The 16,749-nt window shown below is 33.9% G+C and overlaps 1 protein-coding gene across 1 annotated transcript; it reads right to left on the bottom strand.

Moving 5' to 3' along the window:
• Nucleotides 1–342: 342 nt before the first annotated feature.
• LOC104117572 (WUSCHEL-related homeobox 3-like) lies at nt 343–1,837 on the bottom strand. Its single transcript, XM_009628638.4, has 2 exons — nt 1,405–1,837; nt 343–827 (listed from the first exon to the last, which is right to left on the bottom strand). Exons 1-2 carry the CDS (start codon nt 1,777–1,779, stop codon nt 609–611), a joined length of 594 nt encoding a protein of 197 aa, XP_009626933.1. The 5' UTR covers nt 1,780–1,837; the 3' UTR covers nt 343–608.
• Between the last annotated feature and the right edge of the window lie 14,912 nt (nt 1,838–16,749).

Below are 16,749 nucleotides of genomic sequence, written 5' to 3'. Positions count from 1 at the left end.
GATTTGATTTTGCAGATATTTTTAGTATAATATATGAAATTTAAACTCTTAACTTATATAAAATATAATATAACGATATCAAGAATTTTAATTAGAAAGAATTTGACACTATCACTGTATCTTAATCTATTACCATGGCTAACCTGCCGTATTTTCTAATTAAGTAAATAGTATCACTTTTTATGTACAGTTATCTATAGTTATTTTTTAGGTGAATTTATAATTATGGAAAGTTCTCTTGCATTGTTAGCATAGAGAAGTTAAACTACAAAACATGTGTAAAACCACAGTGTCCCCGAGGCATCAATGAAGCTTGATTACTAGAATGGTCAGATATTTTACAAATCTATGGACATTATACAAATAAAAGTAGCCAAGGACACACAACTCAGAAGTCAATTAGAGTACACTTTTCAAAGGAAATAGTTGCTATTCTAATGCTAGAAACTTATTACTATTACACAGATCAGCAAAAAACAATATTGTGAAGTAATGCTCAAGGCCGGTAAAAACTTACCCACATCCGATATTTGCACACCTGGTTCATGCTTTCATTAGGTTAGCATAAACATCGAATGTAAGTAAGTTTTTACGTAACCTCAAAAACCCTACTCCTTAACTCCAGTTGCTTTGACGGGAAAGAGTTGTAGGGTTTCGATGGGTTTGACGTTGCTGCAACAGGGAATAGAATTTTGACCCATATTTTCTGTCATCATCAAAACCCAACCTTGAACGTTCATTTTCATCATGTCATTCTCTGTTAAACGAAGATCCACTTTCCCCACGTTGTTCATCATTTGAGCTGACGATGTCTCTTTTCCTTCAGTCTATAATGGAAAGGATAGAGAAATGAGAAAGGTTCTAATTCATTAGTACTAAAAATTATAGAAACTATAAAATATTTGAGTTTAAGTTCTATGCATTGATAATGTAAAATAAATTTATACTATTAGGTCATCTAAAAGATAATTCGAATTTAATTGTGTGGCAACTATATCATTTAGAAGCTTAAACTATTAGTTATAATAATACATTTTTATTTATTTAATTATGTTTTCAACTTCAACAAACATTGTCATGTGTGGGTCTGGTTTTTTTTTTCATGTACCAAGTGCGTAAAAATTGAACCCCAAGACCTCTTTCCTTTCATGCATTGATACCATATTGATAATTGTGTAGCTAGCATATATACTTTATCTACTTATTTGTGTTTTGAAACATAAGATAACTGTCCATAATAAGTGGGTAATAACCTAGAAATAGGGCTCGTAACATGCCGTAACATGTTAAATATATTGATTGTGTAAAAGTTATTTACCGTTAATGTATGTAAGTCAAATCGGTGTCCCAATTATGACAGTAGAAGTAATGTGCATACATTATACTATACACATGAATATATACCTGATGAAGAAGTATAGTAGGAGAATGAGGGTAAAATGTATGGACATTAGGAGGAAAAGAAGGGTAATTCTCAACGAAGTGAACGACGTCGTTGGTGTTGGTGTTGTTGATGAGCAGAGGTAATTGATTATCATTATCTTCGGTAGGAGTTTTCTCCATTTGGTGAAGCAGCTGTTTTCTTAGCTTTTGCCTGTCTCTAGCTTTGTGATTTTGAAACCAGTAAAAAACATTCTTGCATTGTATCTTTCCAAAAAGAGAAAGGTGAGCTGTGATCTTTTGTACTTGAGAAGAAGTTGGATTTCTCAACCCTTTTCTATACAAATCTTGTAAAATCATCAGCTGTTGTGGTGTTGGACTCCATCTTGGTCGAGGCATTGTGGTAAAAAAAAAAAAAAAAAAATTCAACTCAAAATTGTTTTTTTTTTTTTGGGTTTTCTCAAGAAAAGAAAACTTTGTTTTTGTGTTTGGAGTATGTGTATATGTTTCTAAAAAGGGTATAAATAGACAAAGATTTAAAATGGGTGGTCATGCTGATGTAGCCACGTACTTTAGATGAATTAAATGAGGAGAGTTGAGTCTTATGTTAGAGAAGGGTCATTTAGTAGGTTAGTTGTTGATATCGTCATCATCGTCTCTATTATTAAATTTACTCAACTGACAGTGAATTATTGAAAATATTACTGCGTGGGATTTAGTGAAGAAAAAAATCAGATAACTCATTTGTTTTAATTGGAGCCTAAAACTAGGCCTACTCTACTTTTCATTTTTGGATCAAAGCAAATTCTTGTTGAATGACCCTCTTCTCTTATAAATTATTGTAATTATTCTAGAGTTTGAAGTGAAGTCAAAGTTTGAGTGATAGGTACACGTCCCATAGCTAGCCTTATAATTTCTCCACAAAATTTAATTACAATTAGTTGGATTTATCAGTTAATGTTTTTTTTTTAATGTTACACGGGAGATTAGAGGATAGGGGTACAGTGAGAACTAAACCTACAAGCTGATTAGGTGGTCATTTAAGTGCTAGCCAGCACTCAAAGTAAGCCAAAACAAGTTGGTTTTGGTAATAACCAAATTTACTAGGTACTTGAAGTTATATTGGTGGATCCAAAATTTGAGCTTTATGAGTTTGAATTCGGAATTCATCATATTATATCTAATTTATTGGGTTCAAATCCTTTTACACTTATTTCGTTGGATTTTTAACAGATACAGAGCTTCATTGGCTCTGCCACTGTACAAGCTAAGTAGAGATAGACTCAGTATTCTCATTTTTTTCCTTCATCAAAGGATCAACTACTTCATTAGGGATATCACATAATCACAGTAGACTTGTCATGCAGAAAACTTTTTTTTTTCAAAAAATATTATGAATATCTAAATGAGCTCCATGTTATACAAGGCAACGATCCCTCATATAAATATATTCCATACAAACCCTAAAAACCAAGATAGGAGACTCTATTTTTGGCTGTTGTACACTTGTATTCCTACTCCAACAAAAACCTAAGCCAGCTTTAGGCAATATACCGCTTAAAAATAATAGTATAAAGAAACCATTAATCCAGTACAAGAAATAAAATCTTACAGTCATACATTCAATCACTACAAATTGAGTTATGATAATAGGTCAACATTACAAGAATAAAATTTTGCGTACTGATGCATGCGAGGTTAAAATCTCTTCTTCTTCTTCTTCCTTTTTTTTTTTTTTGCATTTAGCAGATCAATAGTTTCTCTTTAATAAAAATTGTACTCACTTTTTTGTTCATGTGTACGTACTGTTCAATCCCCCATAATTGGTAATCAAAAGTAATAACACTTACACCTACCAAGAGTAACTACGAGTAATCACATTTAATCAATAATTTATTATCCTCTGTATATAGAATAACGTGTATATACTTCATTTCTAGCCAGACATGATCTTACAAAGCAATAACTATACAAGTATTATACATTAGAAATGTATATATATGTATACTCCATTAATAGTTCTAGCCAAATGAACCATGTTAAACCTTTTTTAATTCCTAATAAAGACATTTTTTATTTTCAAATCCTACTAATTTGCTATTATCGGCCAAATTAGTTCCTCAATAAGTGGGAGTTTAATTATTTGCGTTCAATTAATGAGATCACTATTTTCCTTATTTACACAAGTTATTGCTTTGTTCATATTTTGCACTACAAATCAAGCACACAGCGCCCCTTTTTGCAGCCAATTTATTTAAGGCGGCTAAATAATGTGCGTTGCTAATCTCGGCGCACAAATCTTCTCTCTCCGACAAAAAACGCTGGTTTTCATTAATTTCCATACTCCGTTGCATTCATTCTCTGCACAACATATTAAAGTAACCTTTTAAATTCATACCCAATATGCGTAAAGTTTACGTTTTATATATATATATATATATATATATATATATATATATATATATATATATATATATATATATAATGACTGTGGTATTCGAGTTAACTTACGCATACCTTTATTAAATTCACATTATATCTGCTACATTCGTCAGCACATGTATTACCTCCCACCAGCACATCAGTTAATTGTGTCTATCAAATTTAGACAGATGAGAAGAAATCACGCACTCCCTCCGGTTCACAATAAGTGACCATTTTATTTTTTTATTTTTATTTAAAATAAGTGTCCATTTACATAATCAAGAAGGAATTAATTTTATTTTTCCAAAATTTACCCTTATTACATATTCCAATGTGTTAAGATAATAATTAATTAAGATTAATTTAGTGAATACATCTTTTTTTTCTCTAGGAGTTCATATTTTCTTAATATGTGTGCCAAAGGTAAAATGGTCACTTATTGTGAACCGGAGGGAGTAATATTTTTGTCGTTGCTAGAATTTAAACCTCAGACCGCATAGTTCTCAACCCACTTTATTAACTAGGCAACACCCTAGGGTGCCAGGTTTAAGTTATATATGCATTAACAAGATTTAAAAAAAAATTCAACTTACCAGTGCTGTTAATATCACTTCTATTAGGTTATCAATTAATATTTATTTGAATAATTTACTTATAATTATCTTATAAGTAATTTAATTGTAAAAATAATTTTTCATTCATCAGTACATAAAACTTAAACAGTTAAACTAATATATCCACCATCAAATAAATTATTCGAGATATAACAACTCTTTTAGAACTTTTGTCGGGTTCCGAGACGTCGATTTTTGAGTTAAATTTCGGATTTTTATATTTTCATATGGAATTAATTCCAATAAATGTTATTGACTGAATCAAATTATTTGTGGCTAGATTCGACGCGTTTGGAGGTCAATTCACGAGACAAAAACCTAGCGGAATAAAAAATTTCACGATTTGAGATAAGTAACAGTTCTAAATTTGTTCTCTTACTTTCTTAAAAAATGTGATTACAAATGCAGCCGTGCTTGGGTCATATGAATGGCAAGGTTTCTTCACTAATTAAGCCAAAATGCATAAAGATAAATTTGACACTGTAGTTTTACTACTTTTGATAACTTGTAGACAGTTTTGGAAAAGTCAGACCTATAGAAAAGTAAAGAAGAGATAAATATCCGAACTAGAAAGTGTACGTTTGCAGAATATATATATATATATATATATATATATATATATATATATATATATATATATATATATATATATATATATGGAAAGTTAAAGAGCATTAAGATCCCTAAGTCCAGAGACACTATTGATATTAATTTCAATCACAGATTAATCATGTACTAGTATCATCACATTATTTGGATATTAATTTTTTTACGTTAGTACAAAAGAAAGAAAGCCCTGAATTATAAAGGCTGAAAAGAGCCGAAGGGAATAGCATCTAATTAATATATAACTAAGTTTCTGTTATAAATAGATTTATATTTAAGGTGGATGTCTATATTTTAGAGAGATATTAGAGTTTGTTACTTTGTGACTAAGTTACTTTTTTCCTATAAATAGAGAGATTTTATTCCATTGTAATCATCCCAAATCAATAAGAATTCTCTATCTTTTTTTGCAATATTCTTTTTTATTGTTTCATTACACGTTATCATGAGACTCTAACAAATTGAGTAGACGCATATGTCTTGGTCACCAAGCTTTGAGATACGTGCATGGTGCTCAACTTGTATATAATATTAAACATAATGATTATCAATTATTCCATGAACTTCTTTCAGGAATAAATTCTGGATTGAAGGTAAGTATTTTACCTTATTTTTCTCTTTCAAATTCTTGAAATTCTATAATTTGATTTTAAATACAAACAAAGATAATAAATTTTGATTATAACTCTAATAGAGTTTGTAAGAAATTATAACCACTCAAGGTGATAAATTTTCTATGTCTTGCCATGATAAAATTCATGTATGATTATCAGCACAAAAAGTGGAACCCTGTCATATTGACTTTGCTTCATTCTCATTCCCTTAAGAGAATGTGATAGCAATATGTAATAAGTCTAAAAGTAGATAAAATTATTACTGTGAAGGTATCAATAGATGTGGATATAGCAATAGACGAAATTATAATCGTCATCATTGTGGTAATGAGAATAATAAGGATTCTCAAAATAATCCTTCACTCTGTGAAAGTAATATTTGCCATTGATTTGACATGAGATTTTATAAAGCACGAATAGATTATTATGTTCCATTCGTGAAGTGAATGTGGAGACAATATGATAATCATTATGAATATATATTCATTCTTGAAAGAATATAAACGTGCTAGTGGTAGTGAATATACCACACTCACCTCTAGAAGGAGGTTTGAGAGAAAATAAGAAAATAATATCATTATTATGGCATGAATGATCATTGGTCACGTACCTATTGTATGCCAAAATATTATGGCAATATGATTATTATAGGGCAAAAGTAATAAAAGTAACATATCTTGCCTAATGTTATAACTTTCTCTTTGAAAGAGATATTCACCACATGGAAGGTGATGAATATGTGATAGTAAAAAATTAATTAAAAGTTCTGAAAGAGCCAATTATACTATTTTGGAGAAATAAAATTGATTACAAATAAGGTATTGTATCATAGTAAGTCTCAAAGAAACTTATTTATTTTCCAAAGTATTCGCAAAAGAGGTTGGTTATATTGAGACTATAAATAAAGAAAAGATTTAATATCTTCTATCACTACAACTTGTAGCGGGGTAATATGTATGTGAAAAGTTACCCGCTTTATTTTCCAGTTTATACTACATAAATAAAAGAATGCCACAATAAAGTAGAAGTTTATTGATATAAAAACTCATATCGTAATAAACTTGGAGTTTATTGATAATTGCACACGTCATGGTGTAAACCTAAAGTTTATCAATATTGACAATTTATTCAGTTAGCATAATTGGTTTAGCCATGTTAATTTAAGTATGATATGCAAAAATAAAAGAGATTTCACAAGGGTAAATATTAAAGAACTAGAAAGCTTGTTATTGTAACACCCCGTACATTCGGACTAGGTGTTGATATGTTGAATGGGCATTAATTTGATATTTTAGACATGTTAAGTCCTATCGGGATGATTATGGGTGGAAATGGTTATTTGGGAATCAAGACGGAGAGTGAGAAGCATAAGATCCGATAAAATCGACTAAGAATATGGAAGGTTTGTCTTCCATTAATATTTCGTGAAAATAGGTAAGGAATTTGGGAAACCACAAAACACAAAAGTTGTAGCCCTTTGGAATAGAGTTCTAATGATATAATGTGGAGCCCGAATAGATTTCTGAGAAAATAGTTATGTGTGTTTTATTGGAGAATGCACAGTATGCCCGCCCAGGTGTGCACCCAGATGGTCCCGTGCACGGCCGCACACTTGTGGTAGTGCAACTGCCTTGCTGCACGTCCAGGTGCACGGTTGGGCCTTCAGGTGCGCGGTAGCGCACCCGGGGGGTCATTTTAAAAGCCCTACTTCGTCCCCTACACCCTAAAACATAAAAACTTGCTCTAGAAAGGGAAGCTCTCAAGAACTTAACTCCTCAAAGGTCCATCCACCATCCAAGGTAAGTTTTAATGGTGATCCTAAGTTTATTTCAATTCTCCAATACCTTATTAATGTAATGACCCGACCGGACGTTTTGCGCTCTAGTACGTCGTTCGGTAATTTGAGGCCTTGGGTAGCTTCACTTCATGTTTTATGACTTGTACGTGTGGTCGGAATTTCATTTCGGGAAGTTCAAAGTTGATTTGGAAAGAAATTCTAATTTCGAAAGTTTTAAGTTTGAAGAATTGACTAAGGTTTGACCTTGGAGTAAACGACCTCGAATTGGGATTTGAAGGTTCTAATAGGTTCGTATGATGATTTCGAACTTGGGCGTATGTTCGGGTTGAGTATCGGATGGACCGGGAGCATTTAGAAACTTATTGTAGAAAGTTGGCATTTTGGAAGTTCTAGAATTTCATAAGTATGGTTTGAAGTAGATTTTGATGCTATCGATGTCCGTTTGGAGTTTCGAACCTTGGAATAGGTTCGTATCATGATTTATGACTTGTGCGTAAAGTTTGCCATCATTCCGAAATATTTAATTATAATTCGGACGCGTTAAAGATTTGGAAAGTTGGAAGAAAGGTTTTGGCTGTTGATTCGTAATTTTAATGTTATTTTACATGATTCGAGGCTTCGACTAAGTTCGTATCATGTTTTGGGATGTGTTGGTATGTTTGTACGGGGTCCCGGGGGCCTCGGGTGCGAATCGGATTGGAAATGGATCGAGTTTAGACTTGGGAGAAGTGCTGCGGCAGCTGGGATCTGGTGCAACCGCACATGCGGAAAAAAGGCCGCAGATGCGACTCCGCAGAAGCGTCCAAGCTAGCGCAGAAGCAAATTTTGCTGGGGAAGGTTGGGACCTGCAGATGCGGTCGAGTTTCCGCATAAGCGGAACCGCACCTGCGGATGAGGCATCGCAGAAGCGAGGGTGTAGAAGCGCTGGAGGGGCCACAGATGCGGTAGACGACCTGGCCTGGGTTCTCGCACGTGCGAGATTGAAGCCGCAGAAGCAACCAGGGGACCGCAAATGCGAAAATGTCGTTGGGCAGGTTGTTTTAAGAATGAGATTTGGCTCTTCTTCTTTCATTTTTCACTTGGGTTGGCCGAATTTAGGGAGCCATTTGAGGGGAATTTCATCAAGAAACACAAAGCAAGCGATTCCCACCTATTACAAGTTAAATACATGGTTTATATATGGATTTAAACAAAAACATTAGTAGAAATTTGGTATTTTGGTAGAAAACCTAGAATTTGGCATTTTTGGATTTTGACCACGAAATTGGACATGGAATTGGCAATAATTCATATATTTGAGTTCGTAATGTTATGGCTAAAGTTTGTCTTCGAAAATATTTGGAATCTGGGCACGTGGGCGCAAGGGTGGATTTTATTTACTTTTCGAGCGAAGTTGGGAATTGTTATGAATTGATTTATTTTGAGTATTAGAGTACATTTTTATTTGTTTGCATAATGTTTGACTAGTTTTAGAGAGACGGGCATCGATTTGAGGTGTTTGAGTGGCGTTGGAGCCGGTTATAGAACTTCGGAGCGAGGTAAGTCTCCTGTCTAACGTTGTGAGAGGAAAACTACCCCTTAGGTGATAATTATTGTTATGCGCAACTAGTTGTGGGTGCTACGTACGCACGAGTTGATGAGAGTCCATACGTAGCTAAAGCATGTTTATGTCCGGGTAGACTTAGGACTTTATCATATAATATTTGAATTATTTGGACTCATTTTTGCTGGCCTAATTAATTGAATTTACAATTGAAATTAATTTAGAAACAAATATGTATACTAGGCTGAGCCTTATCATCTTGAGTTGTTGGCTAGTAATTTGAGAAACTGTAGAGATTATATTCTCTTTGTGCTCATGTACTGTATTGTAAGCACGTGTCTTGTAATTCGATAACTTTTTTCCTTTCTTGTGGAGCGGGCCGAACGCCTCGGCAATATAATAGATGAATCTATGGTTTGTGCCGCTCGACCCTCGACAGTGTACACATTATTATGGATTGGACCGAACGACCTCGGCAGAATCGTGCGTTATATGGCTAGTAGTCCGAATATTCACGAGATAATCTTTCCATTGATGACCAATATTTTATATGGTATTCCTTATTTATTTGATATTGGCACTTGTCATTTTCTGAGCTGTTAAGGTAGAATACAAGATTGAGAAATTCATACTTTAAAAGAAAAATCTGGAAGATTTTGTGACTTACAAATTTACCCCATTTTTGTTGTGCACTCCATATCTATTATGAATTATTATATTATTTATTGGACCTTTAGTAAGTCTCGATGTCGATCCCTCGTCATTACTTCTCCGGGGTTAGGCTCGATACTTACTAGGTACACATTGATTTACGTACTCATGCTGCACTTCTGCACTAAATGTGCAGGACCTGACAGGTTCATTTGGTGATCATTTTGGCGTGGGCGCACCTGTTGAGGAGACTTTATGTGAGTTGCATTCCAGGCTACGCATCGCAGTCCACCGAGTCTCCATCGTACTATTTATTTTATCCTGTCTTATTTACATTCTAAACAGATGTTGTATTATTATTGTACTCCTTAGAAAATGCCCATGCACTTGTGACACCGGGTTTTGGGGTTATACTAGTTGATGCTTAGGGTTTCATAAATTGTTATCGTCTTTTATTTCTTTTATAAACTACAAAATATTGTACGTTCCCGTGATTTAGAAGTGTAAATCTCCTTTTCTTATTAAACATTTGTGATTTCGAAAGTAATAAAATGAGTAATCAAATTGTTAATTCACCGTTGGCTTGCCTGACGGCTGTGTTAGGCGCCATCACGACCTTTAGTGAATTTTGGGTCGTGACAATTAACATGGGTAAACCCTTCAAATTATTAGATATTAGACTGGGACATCAGTTTGAGAGACGAAACCCTAGAACTCGAATTCAATAGAATTGAACGTCAAAAAGGTAATATATTCACCCTCTACTTGATTATAGTATTGGATTAATGATTATAGACTCTAGTTTATGAGATATGAGTTGATGGGTTTGAAAGAAAAATATGAACGGTTATGAATTTGGGTCGTTGATTATTGGTTATTGGTTAAGGGTGTTGTTTATCTTATGGGTGATGGAGAATGATATTGATTATAAGAAATTGGAGATTTTAGAATTTATCTTGGAGCAAGAGAATGGGCTGTTGGGTGTAGAAACATCATTAATAAGGGTTATAAGGCTTTACGCCCATAAAGTATTTGATTAAATATCTAAGTAACCAAAGCATGAGTATTATTGCTCATATGTAATCCCTTTGACTTGTATTAATATAGATTAAAGTTGAAAGGGTTGGTGAATATTGTATTACGCTCAAGAGCAGGAAGTTAAGGTATGTGAGGTTAACTCTCTATGTTTGAGAAAATGTTAATGATTCTCCCTACACTACATTTCTTTTACGACGTTACTACTTGACTCAGAAATATAGTTAAGCCTAGTTCCTTGAATAGTTGAAAAACTTCTATTATCAAGCTTCGTAACTCGTTCATGACTTTCATTCTGAACGTTGTGAGCTCATTGGGTAATCAATATAGACTTGGATTTCATTCCCATGAGTCTAAGTCTAGATTACTCAGCATGTCATAAATAATTGAAGTTTCAGTTTTCATAATTAGTTCAAGATCACATGTCTTAGTTTAGTCATATTCAGTATTCCAGTATCATGTAACTCAATATGATTCAGTATTTTAGCATCACATATTGCAGTATGATTCTCAGTTCCTGAATTTAAATCCCTGAATATTGAACACCTGTATTTGGGCCTGAGATCGTAGTTATGTATACGTAAACTTGGGTTTGAGGCTGTAGCTTGTGCACATATATATTGGGCCCGAGGTTGTAGTTTATTCAGATAAACAAGTTGTTCATCATTCAGAAGAGGGAGTATTCATATCCTTACTTCAATTGTTCAACTTAGTTATCAGTTATCAGTTATCATTATCGGTTATCAGCTATCATTTCAGCTATCAGTTATCATTTCAGTTATCAATTATCATTTCAGTTTCAGTTTCAACAGTTATCATTTCAATTATCAATTATCAATTATCAATTCTCAGTTATCAGTTCAGTATTAGTTTCAGCATTTATATTTCTTTCTTTTAGTTGTTTTACATACTAGTGCAACTCAAATGTACTGACGTCTATTTTTCCTGGGGACTGCAACTCATGATGCAGGTAATGATTTATAGGTACGATTCAGAGCGCTAGGATTCTCGTACCAGCTATTTGGTGAGCCCCAGTTCTTTAGGGGCATTATCATTAGCTTACAGTCTTTAGTATTTTTCAGACAGTCAGTGTTTTCAGTACTTCATTAGAGGCTTCATAGACTAGAGCAACAGTTAGACAGAGTCGCAGGCTTTTCATGTTAAGTTATGTTGGCTACAAATAAGTTTCAGAATTGTATTGGTATTTCTGCACTTTGATTTATATCATTTAGACTTTCAGTATATCAACATGTGTAAGTTTATCCTCTGCACTCAGTATGTTATGACATCACGTTGATTCAGCCAGCAGTTAGTTCGCTCGGTCACATGTAGTCAGGCACGGGGTGTCGTGTTATGTCAAGGCCCAGGTTCGGGATGTGACATTTACGAATTCTCTTATATTGCTTGTTCTCATTAATTAATAGACCAACTAAAATTGGGATTGAATTCCATTAATATTGAAAATATCAAAGGTGAATATGGGCTCATTCATCTGCCATGTATACCACATAATATGCATCTATGAGATGGTTACATGTGCGATTATTATTAACCCTCAACCTAGTGTTTGCGAGGTAACTTGATAAAAAATTTAATTTACAGCATAATTGCTAGATTTCTATTCAAGACACTTCATATTTATAAGTTGGTTTACATCACAATTAGTTTAGCAAAATAATTTGTTGGGTGTCTCCACTTAATAACTAAACTATTGCTTATGAGAACAAAGTTATCTATATCAGTTTGGTATATATTATATACGAAAGTATATATATTATATACGAAAGTATATTACATTCTCCCCTCACAAGTGGTTCATGGTCAAGAACCAAATAATTTCATCTTATTATTATTGATGTGCGATGTATATTTTGATTAACAGCCTAACATACAAAGGTGGGTTACCAAAGTTGAGGAAGCAAGTTAGTCTTTCTAACATGAGGGGGAGACATGATAAACATCAGAGAAAAAGTTACGTGTAATGAATTATTATTTGTACATCTAGATCCTCGATTAAGATAATATGAACTTAAAGTTCATAAAAAGATAACTCACCTGCAATGCAAAGCATGCCAGACGCATTTGTTGACCCAAAGAAGTAACTATATTCTCACTGAAAATGCTCATATTAGAATATGTCCTAGAAGGATAAAGTCTATGGTATGCTTAAAGCAGATAGACAAATCAGTACCAAATAAAATTCTTAATAAAGAAGAGGAGAAAATGATCAAAACGATCATAATAAAGAGGTAAGTGCTCTAGAATAATACATGACATAACATTTCATAAAACCTCAGGAGAGGTTCAGGTACCTGAAATACATGAAGAGATCTATATGTTATGTCTCTATGAAAAAAATATTGGAACTGATATATAATGTTCGTCAACGACATCTATGATAGCGCTAAGTATAGATGAGGATCTTAAGTTTGTCGAATACAGACACAAAAATATTGGCCAAATAGAAGAGAAACAATTCGAATAGAATTGGTTTCATATTAAGAACATATAGTTTTGGACATGTAGTTCAAACACTTTAAAGTATAAAGTCAACAGAGTGTGCAATCACTTTTATCTATCTTATATGTCTAGTTGTAATGACCCGGCCGGTCATTTTGAGTATTACAGCCCTGTTCCCCCATCTACTACTTATTCTGTGTTCAATTATAATTATGTGTAAACGACCCCTTAATAGAATTTTGATGGATCCAATAGCTCTGTATGGTGATCTCAGACTTAGGAGTGCATCCGGATATTTATTTTGAAGTACGTAGTTAAATTTGGCTTGAAATGGCGGAAATAGGAAATTGAAAGATTGGAAGTTTGACCGGGAGTTGACTTTTTGATATCGGGTTGGAATCCTATTCTGGAAATTTGAATAGGTATTTTATATAATTTATGACTTGTGTGCAAAATTTAAAGTCAATCGGACTTAATTTGATAGGTTTCGACATCGAATGTAGAAGTTGGAATTTGATAGTTTCATTTAAGCTTCAATTGGGGTGTGATTCGTAATTTTAGTATTGTTTGATGTGATTTGAGTCATCGACTAAGTTCGTATGATATTTTAGGACTTGTTGGTATACTTGGTTGAGGTCCTGAAGGCCTCGGGTGGATTTCAGATGGTAAACGGAATTTAATTTGGATATTTCTAGATTGTTTCGACGTCGTTTCTTCAAGAATAAGTGGTATTACATTAAAAACAAAATGAGCTCCAAATTCAGTTTTTCATTAGATCCGTATTGAAATTTTGGAACCATTGGAAAAAGAATCATCGAATTCGAACATCGTATGAGAGAGTTATGTCCATTTCCGTGTGGGGAAAGATTTTTCGTTGCTAGCATCCAGGGTAGCATGGGGCGCTAGCCCTGGCATTGGGATTTTTTGGGGATTCTGGAAACAGCACTACAGGAAGCGCCCCACGCCACCTGTGGTGCTACAAACATTAAGGCTCTATAAACGGAGGATTTTTACTATTTCTGACATAAACAGAGTTGGGGAGCTCGGTTTGGGCATTTTTCAGAGGCAAACTTCACAAATTGGACTGGGGTAAGTAATCTTAACTTGATTTGTTCCGTTATTCATGAAATCTAACACTATTTCCAACACATATTTCATGATTTGGGAGATTAGAATAGAAATTTTCCCAAAATTGATTTGAGGGTTTGAAGGCCGAATCTAAGTCGGAATTTAGTAATTTTTGTATGGTTGGACTCATGGTTGAATGTGTGTTCATATTTTGTAACTTTTTCTGGGTTACGAAATGTGGGGCCCACTGTTGATTTTTGAGTTGAATTTCGGATTTTATTGTGAAATTTAGCATCTTCATATGGAATTGATTCCGATACCTCGTGTTGATTGTATTGAATTATTTTGGACTAAGATTCGAGGCGTTCGGAGGCCGAATCAAGAGGAAAAGGCTTATTGGAATAAATATTTGCACGGTTTCAGGTAAGTAACACTTCTAAACTTAGTTCTGAGGGTATAAATCCCTGAATTACGTGTTATGTAAATTGTATGAAGGTGACGCACATGCTAGGTGATGGGCGTGTGGGCGTGCACCATAGAAATTGTGACTTAAATAATTTTGTGGAGTTGTAAAAAATTAAAGAATCATTTTATTATCCGCATATCCTCCACGTGTTAGAGAAATTGAACTGATGCTCGTATTAAAGATCATGTTTAGGCTACGCTCCGATATTTTGGGACCCACAGGGTCATGAGGCTGTTGAATTAATTGTTTTAAATTGTAATTTCATACCCAGTCATGTTCATTCCTTTCATATCATATCTCAGTCTCTATTGCTATTTATTGATACATCATTTTATCATTTTTGGGCTAATTTTCATGACATTTTGAGCTCAAGAGACAAGAGAGATTGATGACTGAGTGAGGCTGATGGCCTGATTGTGAGGATAGTTATGGAATCGGGTTGCACACCACAGCATGCCATATTGGCTTTATATATATTATTATATGGATCGGGGATGCACGCCACAGCAGGCCTTATAGGCTTTATTATTATGGGATCGGACTGCACGTCACAGTAGGCCATATTGGCTTTATATAGCGCTTGGGTTGAAGGAGCCCCTTCGGAGCCTGCACCCCCACAGTGAGCGCATTTGATGTTTATATTTGGGATGGACTTCCCAGGGCACGTAGTTGCCTTATTTATTTACTTATATGAGGGACGGATCTTCCCTGGATTGGATTTTCCCATAAAATACTGAGTGATTGAGTACTCTGAGAGTGTGAGTACGTGTGATTTTTATTATGTTGTATCACATATCTCATGTACATTGGCCTGTAGACATAGAGATGTCATATTCCTCATGTAATTCAGATTTGATCTATTTTTCTTGTACTGAGTTTAACTGTTGAACTTGAAAGCATGCCTATATTTATGTACTGTTATTTATATACTGGATTGTACCTGTTGAGCTCGTCACTACTTTGGCCCAAAGGTTAGTCTTGTTACTTATTGAGTTGGTTGTACTCTCGTATGCAGATCCAGGTAATTCCGGACACGGCAGTTGCTAGTTTTTCGGAGCTTATTCTGTTGGAGACTATCAAGGTAGTTGCTTAACGTCCACAGACCTTAACTTTCTTTCCTTTCAGTTGTTTGTACTGTCCTACATTTCCAGACAGTGATTGTATCCCCAAGACTATGTTTTCATTTAGATGCTCATGTACTCAGTGACACCGGGTTTTGGGAATGTTTTATATCAGTATTTGTGATATTTTTATATTGAATTTAAATATTATGTTTTCAAACATAAAAGAATTTGTGGTTTATTGAGGTTGTCGGCTTACCTAGTGTTAAGATAGGCGTCATCACGATATGCGAATTTTGGGTCGTGACACTAGCATGACATGAAAACTTGATATGCATCTAAAGTCTATTTATATGGCTTATATGACTTAACTTATATGACAATCCTTAGAGGATTTGAATCGCTTAAAGGTTATACAATTTTTGGTCCTAAAGTACCATATCCTAAGTGCAATTTATGCACATATGTATCTTGCTATAACTATAAGCATGATAATGTGATAGCGAGAATTTTTACCTTTATGGAGATATTGAAAAGTCCATTTCATGACATTATATGAATATATTACATATCTATCAAGAATGATAATTTCAAGCTGCAACATATTCATTTAAGTTAATATGGATGATTTGCTTATCAAATCTCTACCAACGATCTTTTGAAAATGGTGCACAAGATGGGAATGTGAGCTTAAAGATATGAATTTATGCTCTCATCATGGGGAGTTAATACGTGTTGTACTCTTTTTTCCTTACAAGATTTTGTCCCGCTGGATGTTTCTTGCTAGAGTTTTAACTAGGCAACCAAAAGGCATATTTCTAAATATGTGTACTCTTTTTCCTTCACTAGAATTTTTTTCCTTTGGGTTTTATTTTAGTTAAGGTTTTAATGAGGCACATTATCTGTTGAATAGATATTCAAGGGGGAATGTAATAAATAGAATTATATAAAAGGTGAATGTCTATATTTTAGAAAGATCTTAGGGTTTGTTACTTGGTGGATAAACTATGTTTTTCCAATAAATAGAGG

The sequence above is a fragment of the Nicotiana tomentosiformis genome, chromosome 11 (assembly GCF_000390325.3).
Source record: "Nicotiana tomentosiformis chromosome 11, ASM39032v3, whole genome shotgun sequence".
Classification (NCBI taxonomy): Eukaryota; Viridiplantae; Streptophyta; class Magnoliopsida; order Solanales; family Solanaceae; genus Nicotiana; species Nicotiana tomentosiformis.
Note: the sequence above shows the minus strand (reverse complement) of the source record. Positions and strands in the feature narration are given on the sequence as shown.

What these genes read in the sequence shown, in the direction of transcription:
- LOC104117572 (XM_009628638.4), bottom strand. Translation starts at nt 1,779, where the DNA reads ATGCCTCGACCAAGATGGAGTCCAACACCACAACAGCTGATGATTTTA. An exon ending in CTACTATACTTCTTCATCAG is followed by an intron (nt 828 to 1,404) that starts GTATATATTCAT and finishes TTTCCATTATAG; the next exon opens with ACTGAAGGAAAAGAGACATC.